This window comes from Neopsephotus bourkii, unplaced genomic scaffold (assembly GCF_033783945.1).
Source record: "Neopsephotus bourkii isolate Nb327-2 ecotype Australia unplaced genomic scaffold, CSIRO-AGI_Nbou_v1 NB_887, whole genome shotgun sequence".
Taxonomy (NCBI): Eukaryota; Metazoa; Chordata; class Aves; order Psittaciformes; family Psittacidae; genus Neopsephotus; species Neopsephotus bourkii.
Window position 1 is genome coordinate 815,301 of NW_026901381.1, and position 25,039 is coordinate 840,339.

The following is a 25,039-nucleotide window of genomic DNA, read 5'->3' on the forward strand; positions in this document are numbered from 1 at the left end:
GTTGGCAGCCTCCGATGTGTGATGAAGTTTTGGAGGCTGCTTGAGCAGTGCCTGGGGAGCGGTGAGGAGCCAAGCGGGCCGGGGGCCAGCGCAGCCCAACGTGGGGCTGTGTCAGATCGCAGTCAATTAGTTTCAGAGCTGCCAATTTTGGCTGCAGAGCACAAGGAGGTTGCGTCGAGTTCTCAGTGGGGTGGGAAGGGGGAAAAGGGGATGAGTTCTCAGCACTTGGAAAGCAGCGATCCTCTGCCTGAGCCTGCTCCCTAACCCTAACCCTAACCCTGACCCTAACCCTAACCCTCTCCGCTCCTTTTGGTTGCGGTAAACTCCCTGCCACTGATGTTAAAAGTCCTTTTGCCGTGTGCTGTCGGGGTTGGGATGCCTGAAGGGTGGCAGCCAGTGCATGGTGAGGTGCTGATGGCGTTTTCAGGGGCTGGGAATGCTGTGGGAGGATGATCCGGTCACATTTGGGTTTGCAGTATTCCTCTTCCATAGCCCCATGGGGAGCATCCCCTCTTTATCATCCCAATGTCATCCTCCCTGTACCCAATCCTGCAAGGCTGGTGGGATCCTTGGCATGTTGGGCATTGTGCTGTCTGTCTGAAATAGAGGAGCTGGAAAATGCTCAGTGCAAGCCCAAGAGATGCTGCACATCCCCTCCATGCAGCCCTAGAGGTCAGAGCAACAATTCGTGATGGGGCACGTAGGCTGGTACCCACCATGCAAGAAGACAGCTTGCACGTGAGAGCTGACAGCCAGATGGGCATGGTGCCTGCACCCCAAAAAGGCTCATTTCCCCCCATCCTATGATAGCAGCGTGGTGGATGTGCCCCCTGCCAGCTACTCCCTGTGCACGTTATGTTGTGCTGCAGGAGCACAGCACATCAGTGAGGGGATCCTGACTGGAAACTCAGCCGTGTTTGCGGTTATCTCCATGAGGAAGGTGTTTCCCAGGTTCTGGAGGATGTGTGTTCGTATGTGCGTCTGCGAGCTCGCTTTTTCTCTTTTATTTCCTTGTTCTTTTCTCCTGCTTTACAGCTTAATGAGGCTTCTGAGGAAGCGCAGCTCTGCTTATGAGTAAGAGTCATGGGGCTGGCGGGACAAGCCGGCCTCGGCTCTTCCCCTTGGGCTGCTTGCAGGCATTGGTGGGGCTGAGCTCCTTCTGCTGGAGACTTGTGCCTCGGCTGATCCCTGCCCTTATCCCAGCTTGCTTTTCCATATCGGAAAGCAGCATGGCTCAGATTTACACGTATGTGAATGTCCTTTCCGTGGTCTCATCCCTGGGTTTTGCTGTAGCCTCCACCATTGTGGCTGTGTGTTTTGAGGATGCTCTCGCTGACCTCTCCAAAGCTGTTCTCTGATTTCATAGAATCATGGAATGGTTTTGTTTGGAAGGGACCTTAAAGCTCCTCCAGCTCCAACCCCTGCCACAGGCAGGGACCCCTTCCACTAGAGCAGCTTGCTCCAAGCCCCTGTGTCCAACCTGGCCTTGAGCACTGCCAGGGATGGGGCAGCCACAGCTTCTCTGGGCACCCTGTGCCAGCGCCTCAGCACCCTCACAGGGAAGAGCTTCTGCCTAAGAGCTCATCTCAGTCTCCCCTCTGGCAGGTTCAAGCCATTCCCCTTGGCCTGTCCCTACAGGCCTTTGTCCCAAGCCCCTCTCCAGGTTTCCTGCAGGCTCCCTTTAGGTATTAGATTTGCCACCAAAGGGTGCAAAATCACCTCTCCCACAGCTCTAGGGATGTGAACCAGCTGCGTACCCCACCACATCCCAGTGTTTGAGCTTTCCTGTGCAAGGGCTTTGCTCTGGGTTCAGCTCATGGATGTTCAATGGAGCTCCTGCACATCCCTGCAGTGATGTGGGCTCACTGCTCCTCATGGATGGGAGGAGAAGGGATTGGGAGGTAGGGCCCTCTGGAGCCGGCTGTGCCACGTAGGCGCTGCCATCCCGGACTTCCCCGGAATACATTAAGTGTAATTTCCTCCTCCTTTGCCGGGAGCCTGTTAATATTTCACTGGGCACAGGACACAGCACAGCCTGTGCTGCAGGGGAAGGGCAGCTCCAGCAGCGCTGGGGAGCTTTTGACCCTGGGTACCGCACATCATTGCCTGGCTGAGCCGGTTGGGGCTCTAGTGTCTGCTCAGCTCCACTCCTCCTGCACTGGTGTTTGGGGTGAAAGGGTATAAATTCAGTACATTTAATGGAGAAGGACTGTCTGGATGGCTTGAGAGCCTACTTGGGTTTGGAGGGACCCAATGCAGCCAGGCTGTCCCCTACTGCTGCCAATCACTGCTTGTGCTCGCGGTTGGGCCAGGATGGGTTTTCCCATCCCAGGAGCGTTTTGGGACTGCCTTTAGGGGGGAATTACTTTTGCCTGGTCCTGGGCTCCACACATTGGCGCAGGATTGCCCCTCCAGGAGTAATAACAGAAGAATTACTGCATTGCATGGGCGTCTTTATGTGTTTTTTAAACCATGCCTCCTAATTATAAGTAATGGCTGAGATATGAGATGTGATTATGATGGATGGTGATTCCGCATTCCGTGTGCATTAGCGGCTTTAACCTTGCCGGGGTAATTATGTCTCATTTCAAATTCTGATACTATTTATTTGAGGTAGGGGACTGGGAATTTAATTTCTCCAGCTTTGTCTTTTAGCGCTGTTATTATTTGAAAAGGATACCTTTGCCCAATTGTTTTTTAATCATTCCCTCCACCTGCCAGCTCCAGGTCATTAATATTTCCCAGCCCCGTGCGGGGTTGTTTTGGAGCTGTTTGTGCAGGGAGATGTTTTTGGAGGGATGTGGAGCTCAGGGATGATGGATAAGAGAGGAGCTTGTCCTTTGCCTGCGTGCCTGTGTGCATCCCATTGGCTTCAGTCTCCCCCAAGCAGCTATCTTTGGCCTTTTCCACTGGTTGATGCTGTTGACCCACGTGTCTCTGCCCCCCTCCTCATCAGCGGGTCTCTGGGGGGTGCAGGCAGGGCTGAGCCATGGTCCTGCCCACCCCTCTCACCATCTTTGATGGCACGTTTAATTAAAACCCACATCAACCCGAAGATTGAGCACGTGGTCCTTAATCAGTTTGAAGTCTCCGTGAGAATAAAGTAATTATAGTACTCGTTTGGTTACAGTAATTAAAACTTTAATTAACATCATTTCCCACCCCTTGGCCTCCCTCTACACGTATTCAAGCGTGCGATGGGTGCCTGCCCGGGTTGAAGCTGTTATCTGGGGGTTATCTGACTATCCCCATCTCCAGGATCAGGCTGGTGAGGTCCAGATGTGCTTGGTGCTTACCCATCTCTAACTGGATGCTCCTTGGCCACGGGGGCAAGTCATGGAGGGTGGCAGCACTGAGGTCCACTGGTAGTGGTGGGAATGATGGGGAGGGTGGTAGTTGTTCCTCGAAGACCTTTTGAGAACTTGGTTTTGGATGTGGTGTGTGCTTGGTCTGGCCTTGGCAAGAGTGGCAGCCCTGCTCCCCAGGAGTCATGTATTAAGGTACCTGTGCTCTTTGTTTCCCATTGCATTGGGCTGTAAGAGTCAGGGTTGTGGCCAAGTGCTGTCACACTGGGAAAACTCACGGTGGGCTCCAGCCCGCTGCATCCCAATTTACCTCCTGTTGTCACTGGTGGGCTCCGCATTGGACCCTCCCCGACAGCCTGAAGCAGGGATTGCAGGCTGGAGAAGCAGGGCAGGGAGTTCTGTGTCTGTGCCAAAGGAAATCCAAGCTGTGTAAAACCTGAGCTCTTAAATAATCTCAAGCAGCATCCTTGGGGAAAGCAATCTCTTTATTTAAATCTTCTCAGTCTCTTTCCCAATTGCTCCTATCCACGCACCGAAGAGCCTGATTTTCATCCTGGTTTTGAGCAGAGCCCACTGCAGAGAAGGGCTTTTCATTGCTCCATGTGCTCTGTGATAGGGAGCTGTGGGCCCATAGCTTTCCCTTGGCTTTTCAGAGAAGGGTGTAGCGTGGCCAGGGATGCGGCTCTTGGGCTGGGGATGCTGTAGGAGGGATGGAGTTAAGAGTGTGGGAATGAAGCCTTAGAATGCAACCGAAAGCAGGGAATTTAGCAAACACGTCAAGAGCTTGAGGTGGAGCGAGCAAGAGGGTCTGGGTGTGTTTGAAGGCAAACACTTGCAGGCACTCTTTGCTGTCCTCAGCCCAGAGCCAGGCTTAGGTGGCTGTTATCACCGGGCACGGAATGGGGGAAGGTTTATTCTGTAATCCTGGAGGTGCTTGAGTTTGGAGCGGGGACTGGAGGAGAGGCAGAGCCTGGAGTTGTGATTGTGGCGTGTTAATAGTGGAGATGTTGATGTAAGGAGAAAGGACTGAAGTGCGGCTGTAACTCCGTGCCTCCTCCTGATGCTGTGGGTTGTGTTCCCATAGAGTACATCCTGCTGTGTGTGATTTAGTCATTGAGTTTGTCAGTGATCCTGCATGTCCAGGCCTGCTGCCCATGCTGGGTGTTAATAGTTAACGTTGTCTGTGATATTTAGACCCTGATCATTTATGGCTTATCAGCGTCTGGCCAGTCTGGTGTGATTTGTCCATGCAGATAAAGCACCAGGACAGCCTGGAGCAAGAGCCCGGGTGGGTAGGAAGGGATCAAAGCTGGTGTTAAACACATGAAGCTGAATGCAGGTGGAGGGGAATGGGCAGTGGATGTAGTGCATTGCTGCAGTGCATTGCTGCACGGCTGGGGCTGCCTGGATGGGGACCTGCTGAGATGGGGTTGCAGAAGGGTTTAGAGCCTGATGGATGGATAAATCCCTGCCCAAAGCCATGGTGCCCTGCACAGGCAGCTCTGCTGAGACGGGGGTTTGGCTGGTGCTGAATCTGTGCATAGGTGCTGGGTGGGAGAGGGTCCTAAAGCAGATGTCCCCTTCGGGTCTGCAGCATCCCCTAAGCGTGCTTTGCCTGCTGCTGTTTGCAGGACTGACGGCCCCTGGATGTCCTCAGGCAGCTCCTCTCTTGCTGCTTCTCTTAGGGGGAGGATGGATCCAGCTGATCTCCAGCTGTGCAGCGGCCCCATGAACTCATCCTGCCTCCCCGCTGTGCTCCTGGTGAATCCCCACTGCCTCCTCCTGCCTTTGGGCTTCCCTGATGGATCCTGGAAGGAGGAGCATCCCCATGGCTGCTGGTAGGCAGCAGGGCTTTGAGCCCCTTTGCTGCTCATTGCTCCGTGTCCCAAGTGGCCAGGAGGGTGAAGGTGATGGGCCAAGCCCTTGGCATTCATGTTGGGGTTATCTTGGTCAGGCTGCATGTGGTACTGGTGGCACTGGTGGCCAAGGGTTCGGGCTGATTCCCGTGGGACAGAAGGATGGGATCTCTTTGGCAGTGATTTTGTCTGGAAGACTCTGTACTGAACCCTTCAGGTGAGAGCTTTCTTCCCAGGGCCTTCTCTGGGATGGGTTAGGTGTTAACTTGCCCCAGGCTGAGTCCCATGGGAGGGTGACACTGCCATGGGTTCAGCATGCCCAGGAGCCTGCTGGGATGCTTGGGATGCCTTCAGCAATTAATAAACAGGGGAAAATAACCCTGTGTTTCTGTGTGTGCTCTGCCCTTCCCTGCTGTCACCCAGGGCTTTCCTCTGCAGCAGGGAGAAGGTCTCCATCCCGTTTTGCTCCGTGCTTTTTCTGCCTTTACCTTCCAGTTTTGCAGGGCTAAAATTCCTTCCCCATCCATCTCCTGCCTCCACAGCTCCTTCTTCCCTTCCCATGGCTTGAGAAGCAGCAGGACCTGGTACCTGCCTGCGTTCCCCTCCCTCCAGAGGGATGTGTCTGTGGTGAGGTGCTGGGGTTTCTCTGTGCATCCATGCTGGTGCTGGCACTGTGCTGCTGGAGGGGTGGATTTGGGATGCTCCATCACTCCCTCCCCAGGGAACTGATGCTCCTGGGGACACCCTGAAGCTCCTCTTGGCTCTTTATATCAGGGACAAACCTCGTGGATCACACCCAGGGACTGTGGGGTCGGTGTCTGCGTGCATGCTCCATGCACAGGTTATTTTCCATCACCATTGCTTGGCTGAAGGTCAGCAAGGAGTGAGGGCTGCCACCCTGCCGAGCCATGGCATCGCATGGAGGGGTCCCTGGGGTCCCCTGTCCTCTGCCTGCCCTTCCCTGTGCTGCTCAGAGCTGCCAGCTCCTCCTGGCAGCCCCAGAGCAGAGGCTGCCCATTGATTTACTTGTGGGAGCCCCCCTCTGACCGCCTCAGCCCTGAGCAAAGCAGATTGGGGAATGATTGCAATAATAATAGAGATGTTTCGCTTCTGAGTGACTGGATGATGTGAACTGGGTGCTGAGCCAGGAGAGACGTGAAGGGCAAAGCTGGGAAATCGATGGCTTGAGACCGCTGGAGCAGCCATGGGGCTGGGATTGATGGGGATGGGCCCTGGGGCTTTGCTGGGGAGGGAAGCTGGGCTTCACCCATCCCATCCATGCAGCTCCCAGCAGTGGCGTGCTTGGAGTTCCTCGCCCTGCTTCATTGTGTTACCCCATTACAAGGGGAACGGCTTGAACCTGCCCGAGGGGAGACTGAGCTGAGCTCTTAGGCAGAAGCTCTTCCCTGTGAGGGTGCTGAGGCGCTGGCACAGGGTGCCCAGAGAAGCTGTGGCTGCCCCATCCCTGGCAGTGTTCAAGGCCAGGTTGGACACAGGGGCTTGGAGCAAGCTGCTCCAGTGGAAGGGGTCCCTGCCCATGGCAGGGGTTGGAGCTGGATGAGCTTTAAGGTCCCTTCAACCCAAACCAGGCTGGGGTTCTATGATCTTTACAGAGCGAATGGTCTCACTGACTGGCATTGGGCAGCTCACCTTGCCCCATTCCCAGTGTGCTGGCTTGGAGCAGCCGGCAGCTGCCCATTCCATAGGGAGCCTGTGTGTGCTCCTGGCCCGGCCGGTGCATTCCAGTGCAGGCAGCTGGTAGGATGCAGGGAAGGCAGCCGGGTGCCGGCTGCTGCCTGTCCTGCATAGCTGGGATGTTTCTGTGGGGCCGCCTGTCCCCAGTGCTGGGTGTGAGACCTTGGAGATACAACCCCAAATGCCTGTGCCCTGCCACCGGTACCCCTGTGGATGGGTGTATGGGTCCTGCCCCTGGCACGGCATCCTATGGTGAGCCCAGATTGAATCACGGCAATGGTTCTGGTGGTGGTTTAATTCATGCCCAAGCAAAGCAGGGTGCCCAGAGAAGCTGTGGCTGCCCCATCCCTGGCAGTGCTCAAGGCCAGGGTGGACACAGGGGCTTGGAGCAAGCTGCTCCAGTGGAAGGGGTGCCTGCCTGTAGCAGGGGTTGGAGCTGGATGAGCGTTAAGGTCCCTTCAACCCAAACGAGTCTGGGATTCTCTGAATGCCCTCATCACCCCGTGCCCCTAGGACAGATGATGCCATGACCCCACAGCTGCTCCGTCCCCACATTTCACCATCACCTGGTATGGGGGAAGCACAACCTGTGTGTGTCCCCCCCGGAGCAGCTGATCCTGGAACCTCATTTAAACCCCTCATCCTGCTTTGGAAACCAGAGAGGGGCTGCAGCAGCTGTGGTGACATGTGGAGGGGCAGCTGATGTCCCCATCCCCATTGCGCCTGCTGCTTCGGGTGAGCCTAGGTCATGGCTGGCATCCCAAGGGGGTCCCTATCCCCGGCCAGACTCTTGGCTGGATACAGGATGCTCCCTGTCCAATAACAGGCTTGTTGGTGGGTTCTGTGTGACACCAACCAGTGGCTGTCACCTCCACTGGGCTGTATGGGTATTGTATTGCCTGCAGGAGACTGCCCCTTGGGGTCAGCTCTGCTGGGATCTGCTTCACTCCTGGTTTTATTCGCTTGTCCTGTGCCCTTTTGCCTGACAGGGCCAAAAACCCAAGCGGAATGCTGGGTGTTAGCATCGCCCCGCTCCCATGGAGGGGGGATGCTCACACACTGGCTCGGATGCAGGAGCCTGGGGCTGTGATGGTCCTGAGCTGTGAGCACCAGGGGCATGGGGAGGGGCAGGTTTTGGTTCTTGTGCTGAGCTCTGCCCATGTCAAAGTGGAGCAAGGGGATGGAGCAGGAGGGGACCAGGACATAGGTGAAGGTGGGACAGGGACCAGCATCCCTTGTCCTGCTCTGCTCAGTCTGTCCCTGATGGACATCCCTGGAGCAAGGGGGACTCTGCTTCCCCCGGCGAGCATTGAGAGGGAAGGGGGGAGGCTTTGAAATGCGCTCCCATAAATAAGCCTTTCTTTTGCCTTGCCCGTGGAGCTGGAAAGGGTCCCCGTGAAAAGGCTGCGAGTGTGTTCCAGGCAGATAAGTCCCTGCCTTTGAAGTGTGGCAGGCGGGCAGAAGCGCCCTCCTCTTGTAGCTGCTGCCAGCCGCTGCGAATTAATCACAGCCTGGAGAGATAAGAGCACAAAGCCTGGCTGAGCACTTCTCCTGCCCGGGGACCTTGGGACCTGGGATGGGGTTTGAGAGCCTGAAGGTGTGGGGATGCAGGGATGCGGTGGGAGAGCCCACTCTTGGGGGTGTCCCCCTGTGGTGAGATGGGGGCTCTTGGGGACCTGCTGCATGTGTTGTGGGTCCTGCAGGGAGCCGGTGGCCCCATCCAGCACCCCCGGACCATGCCATAACCCAGCACATGTGTTAAATGCAGACACAGCCATGGCATGCGTGCAGCTGCCTTCCCTCTCTCCCTCTCCGCATGGCATCCCTGGACCGCGCTGAGCTGTAAAGCCCTGTCCTTGGCTGCTGTCCTCTGCTGCCAGCGCTGGGTGATGGCTGCTGCCTTTGTCCCTCTCATTGCCTGTCTTCCCAAGGGGAAAATGCTTCTCTTTGCCTTGTGCCTGTTGCTGGTGGCCATGGGACATGGGGAGGTTTCCCCTTGGTGGTTCTGTGAGCAGTGGGTATGGTAGTGGGGAGATGCCTCCTCACTTGGACAAGCCCAGAGAGTATCTTGCCATGGGGAGCAAGTGTGCTGCAATGGAAGGAGCCTTCTCTCCTTTGATGTTGTCTCTGCAGTCCCAGTGTTTTCCCTTCTCCTTGTCTTTCCTGTGACTTTCAGGTCCCAGCTCCTCGGGGCAGTTCTGTGATGGGTTTGGGTCCTGTAGAAGCTTCTGAGTGCTCCAGCATCATGGTTTGTTAAAGGAGGGCTGAGCTTTGCAGGGAGCATCAGGCTTGAGGCCACAGCAGGACTGGCTGGTGCTGTCATCTGGCCATGACCCTGCACCACTGCATTGCTGTGTGGGATGGCAGCTCCCTTCTCCAGCCAGGACCATGCCATCCCCAGGATTCCTCTTTAGACATTCTGGGGGAGGACTTTGCCTCTACCCAGGCTGGGTGTGCTGTGCATGCTCACTGATTACACCCGGTGCCCCTGGTTAAAGCATTGCATGATGTCCTTTCCCTCACTGTTCCTTTGCTGGGGTTCTCCATGGTGAGGAGCATCTCTTGGCCTTGCCCTGCCTCCACCATTCTCCTCAGAGGGACCAGGTCTTAAACTCTTCCCTCCCCACACCGAAGTGATGCTGGATGCTTGCCCCATGAGGTGGGCTCATTGCTTGGATGGGAGGATGAGCACATGGGTGCCTGGCAGAGCAGCCTTTGCCTTCTTGCCTTTGGTCTCCATTGGGATCCTGTCTCCCCTCGGGGCTTGTGCCAGCCCTTTACCATCACTGAGCCGCTGCCTGAAGCCAGCCCAAAGCAGCGCGAGCGAGGGCAGGAATCCTGAGCGAGAAATTAGTGTGAGTAATTATTAGTATTGGGTAATTATATCAGCATCAGGATGAGGAGAAAGGTTAATAGGTCTGGTTAGTTATTTATTTCTGGTAAATGTCTTCTCCCCCGGGTGGGAAGGCTGGCGGAGGGTGGGCAGGAAGGAGTGTGATTCCGAGGGGGGCTGCTCTGATTAAACCACATCCTCTCCCCCCTTTCCCTGCCCCAGCTACCCCATGGATTCAGGGCAAGGGGGGGAAGTGGTTCCCCCCGGTGTCTGTAAAGGATGGGAGGCACATTGTGTATCCCATGCACTGCTTTGATACATTATGGTCCAAACAGCGCATCCCAACTGGGATGGGTAGGTTCCCATTGGGCTAATCCCGCTGGAAGGGCCTTGATGCTGTGTTCCTATCTCAGCCTGCATGGGGTGATGTTGGGTCTATCTGCTGATGGTCTCCTCACACTGGGGAGAAGCAGCAGGATGGGTTTCCCTACCACAAGCTGACCTTTTGGCCAACCAGAGAACAGCTCGGTTGCCAGGGCTTCCAAATGTCACTTCCCGAATCCCAAACCCACCCCCAGAGCATCCTCAGCGGGAGGAGAGGTGCTAAAGGGATGGATTTCCACGCTGGCATGCCTGGGGTGGCCCCGTGCCCCCCACCAGCACACCCTGACGTGTGCCAGCCTGCGCTCCAGCCCTGTTTGCTTACCCAGGAGTATATTTAGGTTCTTCCTGGAGCCTTAAATTAACTGGAAGCGCTTCGCGTCTGTTGGGGTTTTTTAATGTCTCTTTCTCTTTCCCAGCACTGCGCAGTGCAATAATGTAATGGGGAAATTACCCCGCTAGTTAAAACTGAGTGCCAGCACCACAGCCAGCTATAGATCTATTTTAGAACCAGGGGAAAGCGGTATCGATTCTGCTGCGCCGCCACTGCGGCCCGTCAAAGGGTTGGAAAGGTGCGTTTGTCACGGTGAATAGTGAGGGGATGTTCCTGATACCCTGCTCTGGAGCCCAGCTCCGATGGGATTTCATAGGGGAGGTGTTGAGGGGCAGGAGGGGAGTGACCTGCAAGGGAAGAAGGGTTCTGGGGTGATGCTGGGTACCACTGAGCAACCGGTACAGCAGGGCAGGGGTGAACGTGGCCCTGTACCAGAAGGTCTTGATCCCATCTGGTGTAGGGATTAGGAGCAAATGTAGTCCTGGACCTGGGTGGAAAGATACCCCCCAAGTAAAGAGGGCAGGCTGAGTCCAGAGGAGGCCACGGAGATGGAGCAGCTCTGCACTGGAGCCAGGATGGGAGAGCTGGGCTGGGTCAGCCTGGAGAAGAGAAGGCTCCTGAAGGGGAGACCTTAGAGCAGCTCCAGTGCCTAAAGGGGCTGCAGGAAACCTGGAGAGGGGCTTGGGACAAGGGCCTGTAGGGACAGGCCAAGGGGAATGGCTTGAACCTGCCAGAGGAGAGACTGAGCTGAGCTCTTAGGCAGAAGCTCTTCCCTGTGAGGGTGCTGAGGCGCTGGCACAGGGTGCCCAGAGAAGCTGTGGCTGCCCCATCCCTGGCAGTGTTCAAGGCCAGGTTGGACACAGGGGCTTGGAGCAAGCTGCTCCAGTGGAAGGGATTGGAGCTGGAGGAGCTTTAAGGTCCCTTCCAACTCAAACCAGTCTGGGATTTGATTTGTGATTTAGGATGGGCTTTTGATATCTCTTGCCTCCCCATCACACAGTGGTACCCAATGTGTAGGTGATGGGAAGCAGAATCTGCCTATGGGTCTGGCAAGAGATGCAGAGAAAGCAGGTATGTACCAGGACCAGTTTGGGTCATGGCAACGACTCTTCAGTCCTGGACATCCAGGGTGGTTTTGGCTGTGCCGTGGGCTCCTGGGAGCGATCCTGTCCATGCAAGGCTGGTCAGAGGGAGCAGGGCACCCCTTGGCTGGGTGCTGCTCAGGCCGTGTCGCGCTCTCGTTGCTCAGGGGTCTTTTTCTTAATTAAATACATTTGTTTTGTAAAACTGCCTAAAAATAATCCGGGGCTGGGGCCGGTGGAGGCTGGCGCTGAATCAAAGGCGCCGCTCTAATTAAACCGGCCCCGGTTTGTTTGTGAGCCGCATACATTTCCATGCTAATCAGCTGCACACCGGGATCCTGCTTTCCCGGCCCCCCGGTCCTCCTGATTGGGAGCTATGTAAATGCCAGCAGGGATTTATTGCAGGAGGGGGACGAGGTGGCCAGGATGCCATGAGGGGCTTGGGGATGGCCATGGGAGAGGGTGTGATGATCAGGGCAGGGCTGTGGGATGGATTTTGGGGGTGCTTGGCATCCTATGGGAGCAGGTGAGACCCACTCAGCCATTTCTTGGCACTGTCTCTCTTGAGGCTGCTCCACGCTAAGGGCAGCCTGAATAGAGGAGTATCACAAGTGATGGCATCAGCAGGCTCATGCAGGTGGTCATAAGGTTATGGCGGAGTTTATTCCCTCCTTGATGGGGGTCCCTGTGGTGCTTCCTGATGTGGTTATTGCCGGTACAGCCAGAAACTGGTGCACTTAGGAAGAGCTTTAAGGTAATTGTGAGCTGGAAGGGGATTAAAGCCTTCCCCACGTTCCTGCTCAGGGAACAAAGGCACTTTCTGAACCTCTGTTGACCTCCAGCTTCCTTAAGACCCTGTTGACTTCCCAGTCACTTGTCCAAGCATTTCCTCTGATGGATGGGGGGGATGTGAGCCCGGTGTGCGCCACAGCATCCTGCCCGGGAAGGCTTGGCATGGTGTGATGTGCAAACTGCTTTTGGTACCACTGTGGCAGGGTGGGTTTGCTGCTCTGCTGCAAGCTGGGGGCTTGTCTGTGCCATGCTGCGAGTTGGAGGGGCTTCGGGGCTGAGCAGCAGTGGGGAAGTGGGGCAGCATATTAAGGGGATGCAGTGTGAGGACCAGGGATGTGGCTTCCCTCTGTGGAGAGGTGAATGCCATCACCTAAACATGGTGCACCAGACCATTTGGTGCCACTTTGCCATAATGCAGTGGCCATGGTGTGGGACGGAGGGGTGGCATCTCTAACAGGACACATTCCCCATGTGCATGTGGGATGTACTCACGCTCCCTTACTCTCCCCATAGATCCTGGTGGACCTGACAGCCGAGAGGAAGCACCAAGCGCTGCAGTACGAGAACGTTGTGGCCCATGAGGGCAGCTCCATCCTTCGGGACCTGGTGCTGAGCCCCGACCGCCAGCACATCTATGCCATGACCGAGAAGCAGGTAAGGGAGGGGATACAGCTCCTTTGCTCTCCTGCCTGGCAGCCCCAGCCTGGTGATGGGAAGCCCTTTGGGCATCTCCCTGGTGGTGTCTGCCCTTTGCTTCCTGGGATGAGGTTGCCTGGGGACCATATGCAGCTCGTCTCAGCAAAAGCACTGCCCAAGGCATTATTTGTTAGCAGCAGCTGCTTGAAATGCCCATGGTCCCTGGGGACTGCTGGCGTCCTGACCCTTCCTTGCTGCGAGGGGCTGGCCAAACAGGGTTTTTGCAGGTTAGCAGCAGCTCCTGGCTCCAAATGGCTTTTCCTCCTCTGAGGTGGCTGCTTTTGCACCTTGGGGCTGAGGGGACATGGGGTTGGTGTTCCCATGCACACCTTGGTCCCTATCTCTGCTCATGCTAAACCAGCCAGAGGTACAGACCTGATCCCCATCCAGTGCTGCCACCCTGGCAGCGTGGTTTGGGCTCACAATAGGAAGTTGTAGTTGGCTTTGTGAGTGGTTGTGTGATCCCCAGTCTGTGGAAGAGCTTGCTGCTGCCATTCATCCATCCATGGGCTGCACTAAAGCAGGCTCATGCCACAGTGGCGGATCCGGCTTGGTGGGGATGCAGCCGGTGAGGTGGTGCAGGGTGGCTGTGGTGTGGTGCCTGTATCCCACAGCATCTCCTGTCCTCTGCCCTGCAGAGGTGTGTGTGTGAGTGGGACCACAACGGAGCTTGGAGCATAACAGGATCCTGGCTGCCAGCCCGGGGGCTTGCGCGGGGGGGAGGATGCTGTGTGTTTGTCTAGACAGCCCTGTGGGACAGCAGAGCCCTTTCCCCCTCCTCCCAGTGCCTGCCTCTGCTCTCTGCTCTGCTGCAGGAAACCTGCAGCATTCCAGGGCGGGCAGAAGCTGTGTTTGGGCTGTGTGTCTGTCCCTGGGCTGTGTGTCTGTCCATGGCTGTGTGTCTGTCCCTGGGCTGTGTGTCTGTCCCTGGCTGTGTATCTGGCCTGGACCTGGCTCAGCAAAGCCTCCCATCTGCAGGGGAGATGTTGAAGATGTGGATGATGGGGAGGGGGGGGTGTCTTTTATGCTGACCTGGACTGGGGATGTCTACCAAGGGCCAGCACAGCACATACCTGTGTGGGCTCTGCCTTGGGGGGAGACCCACTGCTGCCCCCATTGCCACCACCTGAAGCAATGTATAGACAAAGAGATGGGAACTGCAGGTACCCTCATTGACATGCAAACCAAAGGATGCAGATTGGCCAGCCTTATCCCTACCCTGCAGGCATCACTCTGAGCCTGTGTTGGGGCTGGGAGGAGGGAAGCACCCTGGGCTTAGCCTTCAGTAGCAAAGATTGCCAATTGTAGTGAAATGAGTTCTGCCTTGTTGGAGCAATGGGGAAACTGAGGCAGGAGCACAGCAGGCAGCTCCTGCACCCCCTCCCTGGCCCCCCTCTTCTCCTCCCCTCTCCTTAATAAAACCCGCTCTCCTCGCTACTACACTTGGTGTTATCAGAGTGCTGGTGGAAAGTAATTAAATGAACAGTTGTAACAGAGCTCGAAGGGCTTGGAGAATGAGGGGATTTTAATCAAATCTGGAGGAGCAATTAATAAAGGGCTGGTAACCCCTTCAGAGCCAGGGTGCCGGCTGCTCCTGCAACCATGCAATGATACAGCACTGGTGGAAGGGGCTTGCTTGGGGTGTAGAAGCGTCCCTGGGGTGCAGGTGTGACTGCAGATGTGCTGCTAGGCCTGGCAGAGCAGCTGGTGATCGCTGGGGGCTCAGCCTGGGGTCCTGCATCCATCTCTGGGGCAACAGCACAAGAGGGATGTGGAGCTGTTGGAGCCAGTGCAGAGGAGGCCATGGGGATGCTGCGAGGGCTGGAGCAGCTCTGCTCTGGAGCCAGGCTGAGAGAGCTGGGCTGGGTCAGCCTGGAGAAGAGAAGGCTCCTGAAGGGGAGACCTTAGAGCAGCTCCAGTGCCTAAAGGGGCTGCAGGAAACCTGGAGAGGGGCTTGGGACAAGGGCCTGTAGGGACAGGCCAAGGGGAATGGCTTGAACCTGCCCGAGGGGAGACTGAGCTGAGCTCTTAGGCAGAAGCTCTTCCCTGTGAGGGTGCTGAGGCGCTGGCACAAGGTGCCCAGAGAAGCTGTGGCTGCCCCATCCCTGGCAGTGTTCAAGGGCAGGTTGGACACAGGGGCTTGGAGCAAGCTGCTCCAGTGGAAGGGGACCCTGCCCGTGGCACTGGAGGAGCTTTAAGATCCCTTCCAACCCAAACCATTCCATGAGTCTATGAATAATAGGAAGCTTAAAGTGAGTTGGGTGTCCTGGTTTCCTGCAGGTGACGCGGGTGCCGGTGGAGAGCTGTGAGCAGTACGAGAGCTGTGAGCTGTGTCTGGGCTCCCGGGACCCCCACTGCGGCTGGTGCGTCCTGCACAACATGTAAGTACCACAGGACGGTCCTTGGGGCCAGGCCAGCACTGGCAATGCATGTCTGTCCCCTTGGGGACATCCCCCCTGCAATTTGGCCATGCAGGGCCCCGGGGTCTCTCCTCACCGGGGTGGTTTCCATCCCTTCCAGATGCTCGCGCAAGGACCGGTGCGAGCGGGCAGACGAGCCGCAGCGCTTCGCCTCCGACCTGCGCCAGTGCGTCCAGCTCTCCGTCCAGCCCAAGAACATCTCCGTCACCATGTCTGAGGTCCCGGTAAGTCACCTGTGCTCCACAGAGCCCCAGCAGCCGCTCCTGACCCTCTGCAGGCGATGGAGGGGAGGCAGCAATTGGAAATAGCTGAGGAGTTTATGTCAACTAAGGAGAAAGGGGAAGAGAGACAAATGCAAGGTAGCAAAAGTGCAGGGCATTGCTGAGGGGTGGCCTATTGATGGAGACAATAAACCAGTTGATGATTAGTCAGAAAAGACGTAACAGAGCAATAAATATCTCCCCATAAGCCAAACACCACCATCAGAGATGCTGTTCGCAGGCCAGCCATCCGTCTAGCTCAATAGCCTGTCTCTGAGTCTGGCCTGCAGTGGGTATTTTGGGATGAGACTTTGATGCACAACTCACTGCTCTTTCAGGGCAGACAGAAAAAGATGATGGACTTCCCCAAAGTAGTTTTCCAGGCCATTAGCACTGTGAAGAGAACATGAGACAGCATCTACGAGCAATAAAGTTTTGCAAACGGCCTTGTCTGGATATCTGGCACTCAGCATTCCTGAAAAGAGTTGGCCAAGGAGTTCTGGGGCCTACAGATACTTGGAATAATGACTTTGTGATAAAGTGGATGTTGAGAAAAGGTGCTCCTTGTTTTGCCTGAGTCCAGAAAGGACCAAATGGTCAGAGACTGCTTAGTTTGCCATCAGGTTTGGAAGCAGGTGTAGGATGCAAGTGATAAAGGTTTAAGGATGGAGACATAATTAATGCCAGTTGAATTGGGTTTATGTCAACCAAACCATGTCTTGTTCTTTGATGGAATTATGACTTGAATTAGGAGGAGGACTGCAGGGGATGTGATGTCTTTAGGCTTGTACAAGGCATTTGGCTTGGTACAACACAACGTTCTGATTAAAAATTAGCATTATACAATATTGATAAAGCACGTGTTAAGTGGATTAAAAACTGGCTCCGTGACAGATCTCCAAAAGTCCTCGTCAGAGGGGAATTGTCACTGGATGGAAACGGTTTAGGAAGTGCTTCTCAGGGGCTAATGTGTGTTGTTAATGTGGAGATGAATGCGAGATGGCTGTGATGGGACCTGCTGGGGCTGATGGGGATGCTATGGGGTGAGATTCCTTTCGGAGCCATTGAGTTTGCAGGGGGCTGGTTTGGCAGGGAATTGACATTGCCAAGTCTAAATCAGGAGAAGACAGGCATCCACCCAGTGTACTGGGACATGGTACCAGGGCTGAGCCCCCGCTGTGGGGCTACCGATGCTCCATGGGTGAAGCTGGGATTTGAGTGCTGTGTTCACCTCTCGGGTGGTTTTCCCCTTGTCTGGTGGCAGGATGCTGCATGGGGTCCAGTGTGGTCCATACAGGGATGCTGTGCTGGGGCTGGAATCCAGCTTTTCAAGGGAGAGGCTGAAATCCTCCCGTAAACATGATGTAAATGAGTTGAAGGCTGGAGAAAATGCCTTGCAGTGAGAGACTTCCAGAGCTCAATCTGCTTAGCTTATCAAAAAGAAGATTAAGAGGTGACTTGATTACAGAGTATAAGTGCCTTTACAAGGAGCAAATATCAGGGACTAAAGGGCTTTTTAATCTATCAAGGAAAGGCATAACAAGAACTAATGGCTGGAAGCTGTGAAAAATTCAAATGAGAAATAAGGCAAGCGTTTTGTAAAGTGAGAACTGCTGACCCTGGGAATGACTTTGTGAAGGAAGAGGTGGATTCCTCCCCTCCTCGCCTCTGCCGGAGTGGATGCCTTTCCGTGAAACACTCTTTAGTCCTGACACTGTGCTTGCTCTCTGCACAGAGGTGAGACATAATGGTTTGTGGTATGGCAAGGGCAGAGGATGGAGGCTGTGAGTCATTCCATCTCTTAACACATTTAAATCCGAGCTCCTACTTGAATGGGGAAGCCCATGGATGGGGTTCACTTGCCAAAGCGCGAGTGGCAGATGAGGGATTGCACCCCATTCTGTTGGCTGTATTTACCCATAGCAGACACACAGAGGAGTCTTCTATGCTGGTTTTCTAAGTTGATGCTCTTGTCTCTCCTCCCCAGCTGGTCCTGCAGGCCTGGAATGTCCCAGACCTTTCAGCAGGAGTCAACTGCTCCTTTGAGGACTTCACTGAGTCCGAGAGCCGCATTGAAGATGGGAAGATCTACTGCAGCTCTCCCTCTGCCAAGGACGTCATCCCCATCACCAGAGGCCGCGGTGAGTTTGTGCCCCGGGGTGGGAAGGAAGAGACAGACAAACCTTGTCCCACTTGTGCCCCATAGGCAGATGTGCAGGAGGATGGTCCTGTGACAGTGATCCCCAGGGAGGACCTGAGTTGGGTTCTTGGGGGTGTAGGAGAAGAAGGAGATCACTGCTCATGGGGGACTGGTCCTTGGTCTCCTCCAAGCCACGGGCAGAGCTACTTGCTGGCACTGTAGTGGTCTGTGCACCATTCCTGGGCACCCTGGCCTCATTCCCACCTATAGTCCATTCCCGGGCAGATGTGCTGTAGGTGACTGTGGGCTTTAGGACATTCTGCTGACTCCAGAACTGTTAAGCTTCCCTTCAATACCTAAGTACAACCCAAGGCACCTGCCTCCATTCCCTCAGGAGCTCAGTTGTGCTTGGGCTCTGCTGGCCTGTTGGGATGGGTGAACAATCCTTACCTACCAGATTTGGGGCATTTTGTTAACTGAGTGGTGATGCCCAGCTCTCTCCAGCCCATTTCAAGCCTTGGTTTGAATGAATGCTGGACCAAGCACTGTATCCTTTCTAATGCCTTTTCTGCCTGGGTCTCTCCTAGGGGACAAGCGGGTGGTGAAGCTCTACCTGAAGTCAAAGGAGACAGGGAAGAAGTTTGCCTCCGTGGATTTTGTCTTCTACAACTGCAGCGTCCATCAGTCGTAAGTGGCCTGGGCTTTGTGAGGATGCTCTGGGAAGGAGCTGGTGGGGCAGGGCGAGAACTGGAGAGCTCTGTCTCAGCTTTGTGGGTGCTGATGTCGCAAGAGGAAAGGGCAGTCGAGTGTAGTGGTGTTTGCAGTGAGAAGCCTCCTCCTTTACCCTTGTAAGCTGGGACAGTGACCAGCACACCTGCAGTTGGGTTGGGTGTGTGGGAACGGGTAGCATCAGGGCAGAACCTCACTTAAACACAGGGCTTTGGGTTTGGCAAAGCTTTGGAAGAGGAGGCGAGTTTACTGCATTGCAGAGTGCAGGAATCCATGTGACCAAAAACGCCGAGCGCCTTGTTATTCCTGGAAACAGTTAATAGGAATGACTTGGCGATGCAAAAGGAGAAGCCTGTGTTTTCCTGCTGTGGTACCTGCTTCCCAGGCTTGCTGGAGAGCAAGCTGGAAAGTTACAGCAACATGGGATGGAACATGCTGCATGTCCTGGGGCGTTTACCCAAGAATTTCCTAACTGGAAGTAATTGTGGATTTGCTTTCTTGTCAGGCTGCCATGAAATCCTCTCTGCGTATGGGATTTCAGGCAGTTTGAGATGTGCAGGTGATGATAAAACAGAGGAGGTGTGGATTATTGATGTGCTGTCTAAGCAGGGTGCCTAACGCCTCTAACCGCGAGCTCCTCATGGGGAGCCGTGGATGGTGTGTCTGAGCCGCGGGGAGATGGCTCCACGATGGGAACGTTGCAGGAGATGCTGGGGTGTGTTTGGGCAAAGAATTTGGAGCTTAAGAATGCGAATGATTTCATTACCCTGGCAGAGCCTTCCCCTGGATGGTGGTGCTCCAGCTGATCAGTAATTATAGATAAGCAAATGCAGAGTGATCTCTTTTGGATGGCTTTTTGCAGCGTGTCTAGCCTGGCATGGGCTGAGGGGGGGTGCTCTGCTTCAAGTTGCTGCTCCACTTGGATTAGGGAAAAGCAGGTGAGCTCCAAGGGGGATGAGCCAACCTTGTGCATCACAGGGATTTCTTTGCATGGGAGTGGATCGTGGCTCCTGGGAATGCTGTGGTGGCGAGGGAGGAGAGAGTTTGCCAACTTGACTTTCTCCCTCACCTTGACTCCCGGGTTGAGCTTTGTCTCCCGTCGCACGGTGTGGTTGCAATAGCATGAGCTCAGCGTTGGCGCGGGCTGGCTGCATGTCATTACTGTGCGAATGCAAACGCAGATGTGACTTTAGTTCTCTGAATCAAAGGAAGAAGACTTTCAAGTACCAATGGCATCAGATCCCTTCCGAGCAGGGGTCCAGCGGGAAGAGGTGGTCAGGGAATTGACGTTTTATTTGATGTGCCTGGCACAGGAGGGGAAATAAAACCCAACATCCTCCCCCCACCAAGACAAACCTACAACAAAGAGCCCTGACTGATTTATTACTGCGTTGATGTTTAATTTTGGATGCATTATTTAAAAAGGCTAATTATGGATGCATTAATATTTATGGGCTTGCGTTGGAGCTGATAGAAAAGTCTATGTTCTAGGCTGGTGAACAGAACTATTATTTCATTTATGTCAAGAATTTTAGGGTTTGGAGGCAGCTTTAACTGGGTGACCTGCAGTCGAGCCAGAGCCAGAAAGCATGACAGTACCTTGGATGATGCAATACTTCTAAATACCATTTGCAGACAGGCGTCTTTAATGGATCTCTTTGGAGTTAATAGCCTTTCAGATCCAGGTTTCATATTTTGTGCAGGAAAATCTATACGTTAGCCTGATGAATTCTGGATTGGGAACACTGCTTTTCCACGAGGCTGATGTTTTCCTGTGGAGAGCTTTGATCACTGTGCGTTACGTTTTCTTTCTCTATTCGGGTGGCTTTGCTCAGGTTGGGAGGCAGAGCCCTGAGCATTGAATCATGTCTCAGCTGAGGATGAAGTGTTTGGGTGAGTTGGGAGGGTTCTAAGGAGCTCTTTGCTGGTGTCAGCCAGAGTAGCTCCAGGGAAGCCAACTCAGCTCTACTGTGTGCACTGGGGAGTCTGGCCCTTGTTTTCAGCAGACATCTGATGCTGAAAGATGCTTTCCATCTGATGGAAAGGCATCAGCAAAACACGCTGCCAAAGCTCTTCTGCAGGCTGTGGGGCTGATGGAACCGGGCTCTCTTGTTTTTCACTACCTTGCAAAACTCTTCTTGCTGTGTCTAATCCCTTCTCCTAAAGAGAAGGATGAGTATAGAGGAGGTTGTGCTGCCTGTGTGTTTGGCTTGTGATGGTCCAGGCCGAGAGCCCTATTGCTGTCCACTCTGTTACTGCAGGGCTTTATAGTGCTCATCATGGGGATGTCCCCATCACAGACCAGCATCACTGGGATACTTCTCTGGGCAGGGTCTCCAGGCTGCCAGCCTTGTGCTTGTCCTTTCTGCAGTGATGGTTGTGACACTCAGGTCCTATCAGCTCCAGAGTGCTGGAACAAGGGGTAGACATGCCAAGAAGCTCTAACTCCTCCTGGCTGGAGAGATGTGACTCTGCTGTTGCCCTGACCACAGTTCAGGCTTTCCTTGTAAGCCTCCATTAATTAAATGGGATTTACATGCATGTCCCAGGGGCTGGGAGCAATAGAGCTGGTCTGGTGGCCAAGGCAACCATTGGCATCCATGGGATGATGCAGCCCTTGTGTCACTGGCCTCCTCTCTGCAGCCTTCCTGGCTGCCCATACCCACTATGGTTGCTTCTCCCCCTGGCCCCATGCTGCTTGTTTCCAGATGCTTACAGATGTGTTCTTTCGGAGGCATGGACAGATGGCTGCAAGCAGTTGAGTGTGTCTGAGTTTGCACAGCTGAGCTGCGAGGTGGTAACAGATCCCTGTGTGTGCCTGCTCTGGAGAAGGTGGAAAATCCCATAGGATGGCCCCACAGACTGCTCGGGATAACCTGGTTTATGTCACGTTTGCTGTGGATGAGGAGGGCTGGTCCAGCCTGGGGGTGTGTTTGGTGAGGGGAGGCAGCTGAAGGGGGTTAAACCCTGGGTCCTGACTCTGCATCCCCCAGGCAGGATGGTGGTGGTTGCCCTGCATGAGGTCTCTGTGTCCAAGCCTTACCCTGTGAGTTAGAGGCTCTTGGCAAAACCCAGCAGGGATGGAGAAGCACAGGGCTGGTGTGAAAGGAAGGGCAGAAAGATTGAGATGGGCAGGGATGGAGAGAGGCAAGAGCTCATCTCCTGCCCATGCTTCTCCAGGGTTTGGGTCTGGGCTTTCTGCCGTTCAGCTTATCCCCATCCCTGGAGGGCAGTTTGGGTCTGTTGTAGGGCTTTGGGGGCACTGACTGTCTGTTCCCCCTGCTCCTCAGGTTCTCCCCCTTTCCCTGGGGCAGAGATACAGATGTAAAGCCCAGAGCAGTGCAGCTCAGCCCCTCACCCTTGACAGCTGCTGCTCCAGATGCCGGCTATGCTGGAGCAGAGTATTTGCTAAGGATGGATCCTCCTGGCAGGAGGAGGGCTGCAGAGCAGTCGGGGTTTCCAGGCGGGATGCGTTGCGTGTGCTGTGCTGTCTGTGTGTATGCAGATGCTGTTTCCATAGAATCAGAGAACCATAGAATAGTTAGGGTTGGAAAGGACCTTAAGATCATCCAGTTCCAACCCCCCTGCCATGGGCAGGGACACCTCACACTAAACCATGGCACCCAAGGCTCTGTCCAACCTGGCCTTGAACACCTCCAGGCATGAAGCAGTCACAACTTCCCTGGGCAACCCATTCCAGTGCCTCAGCACCCTTACAGTAAAGAATTTCCTCCTTATATCCAATGTAAACTTCCCCTGTTTAAGTTCCTTTATATTCTCCCTTCTCTGGGGATCTCCTCATCTCTGCTCTTGGTGCCGTTCAGCTTATCCCCATCCCTGGAGGGCAGTAGGATGCCCAGAGAAGCTGTGCCTGCCCCATCCCTGGCAGTGCTCAAGGCCAGGTTGGACACAGGGGCTTGGAGCAAGCTGCTCCAGTGGAAGGGGTCCCTGCCCGTGGCAGGGGTTGGAGCTGGATGAGCTTTAAGGTCTCTTCAACCCATTCTATGATTCAATAACATTAGGAAGCAAAAGGAGATGGCTGGTGGGGTGATCCTTTCCCCCTTCCCCACACTGGGCTTTGTCTGTACCTGGCCCCTGCAGGGCTGAGGAGGAGGCAGATGGGGCACAAGCTATGGGTCCATGTCTGCTGCAGCCCCATCGCAGGGTTCCTGCCTCACTGGCTCCCTGCCCTCCAGGCATGCTTCGGGGAGGCAGGGGGGGAGCTCCAAGACGGGAAGGAGAACCCCCCTCTAATCATCAGAGTGATGAAAGCCTCTTAGGCAAGAAGTGATGAGGGAAGAAGCGATGCCTGACCGTGGGAAGGAGAGAGACGGCACAGATGGCATCGCGCTGCCGAGCAGCCTGCTCCTGAGCCGGGAACAGACAGCGGCGGCACACGGACACACCGGGAATACAGCCCCGGCCATGCTGACCTGCGTGGGGTTTACAGCCCCAGCTCCTGCCCTGGGGTTCAGGCAGCCTCACAGGAGCTGAGTGGTCAAATGGATGTGCTGAGGAAGGCCGGAGATGGGGTTTCACTGCATTAACCAGCACCCAGGCAATGGTTTGGTCACCACTTCACAGAGTCCTTGGCCAGCTGGGGAGTGCTGACCCCGAGAGGCTCTAAACGCAGCAGGGATGCTGTGGAGTGAGATGCGTGGTGGTGAGTGCTCTTGTGGAGGTGTTTGATGTCCTTATGGCAGATGGAGAACCTCGGCAGAAGGGAGAGTGTGAAAACCATCTCCGAGGACGGGGCTTCAGGAATGGCTCAATTCAGTTGGAACGGGGGGAGGGCTGAAGTAGGAGGGGGGGACCATACATTATGGAGGATAACCTGAGATGCTTTAGGTCCTTTAGCAAGTGGAGATCAGGAGATAAGCTGGGAACTGGAGTGTTTAAATGGCAAAGGAGACCCTGAGGGGACCAGGGTCCCAGATAGCCAGGATTTGGCTTTCAGAGCGGAGCTGCAGCTTTGGAGACCAGGATGTCCACGGCAGGGCTGTTCTGGGTGCTTCACCCCACTGCTTTGAGGTGCTTGGGAGATGATGAAGGGGACTGGGGGGTCTTTTTGCACCTGGGGTGGTGTCTGGTTGATCTCTCCTATGCAGAGTGCCCAGTGGTTGGCAGGGTTGGTGGTTATGCCCTGGCTTAGAGCACGCTCCTCTCTGTGGGAGCTCTGCTTCCATGAGGATTAACCCATGCTTTCCCAACCCTGCTGCCTTCACATCCTGGATTCACCTGCCCACTGGTTGCTGCTTGAGCCCTCATCATAGGGCAGGAGCCATCCGTTTGCTTTGTCTGTGTCCCCCGCACCCTCTGTGCCTCCCTCCATCAAAGCAGGCAGAGATAGGAGGCTGTGGCTCTGCTTTTAAGTTGAATCTCTGCAGCTGAAATAAAATTGCATATATTTGCATAAGGAGCATCTCAATTAGCATATTTGTGGGTAAAGCTAAAAGGGCTGTTCATTTGGAAGCGAAAATGTAAGCGAAACATGGAAATGACTTCCAGCCCCCTTTGCAAGCAGCTTAATTAAATATTTCCTTCGTGTGTGTGCATGGATTTGGGAAGCACTTGCTGTGTATGGAATGGTGTGTGGAACCCCAGGGCAGGCAGGGAGCAGTGGGAAGCTCTTGCTGTATATGGAATGGTGTGTGGAACCCCAGGGCAGGCAGGGAGCAGTGGCCCTGCAAAGCATGCATTGGAACCCTGTGCTGCCTCTGCCCTGTGGGTCCCTGTGGTACCCAAGGGACAGGTCTGCTGGAGGACAAGGGCTTTGGTGTGCCCTCTGAGGATGTCCCTCTCCAGGAAGGATTTCCTTCTGCCTCCTTGCATGGTGATGCTGTGTATTCCCGGTCAGTGATGCTGTGTATTCCCGGTCAGTGATGCTGTATATTCTCGCTCAGTGATGCTGTGTTATCCCAGTCGGTGATGCTATATTCCAGGTTGATGATGCTGTGTATTCCCTGTCTGTGATGCTCTATTCTCCCTGTCATTTCCCAGGGGGTAGAGGCAGCGTGATAGCTGTGCTTTAGGAGCAGGATGAGGCAGGGCTGCCTGCCTCCTGCCAAAGCTATGTTCAGGGGAAGATCCTCCCTTTGTTTAAATGTAATTGCTTTGGGTCCCATCCTGCTCACGCTTGGATCAGTGGGAGCAGGTATGAGCTTCTAGGGAGAAAAATGGGGCTGATGCTCTTTTATTCCCTCTTTATTCCTTTTTAAAGCCAGACTGAGGCTTTTTCTTGCGCTTCTGCCTCAAGAGCTCTCCCATCTCCTCCTTGGGAGGGCAGCTTGGGCTGCATGGGATATGCTTGGTGCGGACCTGCCCTGTGAAACTTCACTGCATTAATGCCAGACCTCATTGCTGCCATAGGACAGCACAGCAGGGGAGGGCTCAGCCATTCCATCCACACAGGGCTGAGTGCCCTGAGAGCTTGGGGGTCCATGGGATCCCCAGTGCTTGCAGGCAGGGATGCCTCATGGTGCTGGGAGGGGGAGCTTTTGGAAAGCAAAGGTACAG

The 25,039-nt window shown here is 54.9% G+C and overlaps 1 protein-coding gene across 3 annotated transcripts in view; it reads left to right on the forward strand.

Annotated features, from left to right (window-relative positions):
• PLXNA1 (plexin A1) overlaps window positions 1–25,039 on the forward strand; it is a 105,239-nt gene that overhangs the window by 32,416 nt on the left and 47,784 nt on the right. For all 3 annotated transcript variants that reach the window (XM_061357153.1, XM_061357156.1, XM_061357154.1), the window contains exons 4-8: window positions 12,792–12,932; window positions 15,255–15,355; window positions 15,495–15,618; window positions 17,642–17,795; window positions 18,382–18,481. In XM_061357153.1, coding sequence (XP_061213137.1) covers window positions 12,792–12,932; window positions 15,255–15,355; window positions 15,495–15,618; window positions 17,642–17,795; window positions 18,382–18,481 — 620 coding nt within the window. The remainder of the gene's footprint in view (window positions 1–12,791; window positions 12,933–15,254; window positions 15,356–15,494; window positions 15,619–17,641; window positions 17,796–18,381; window positions 18,482–25,039) is intronic.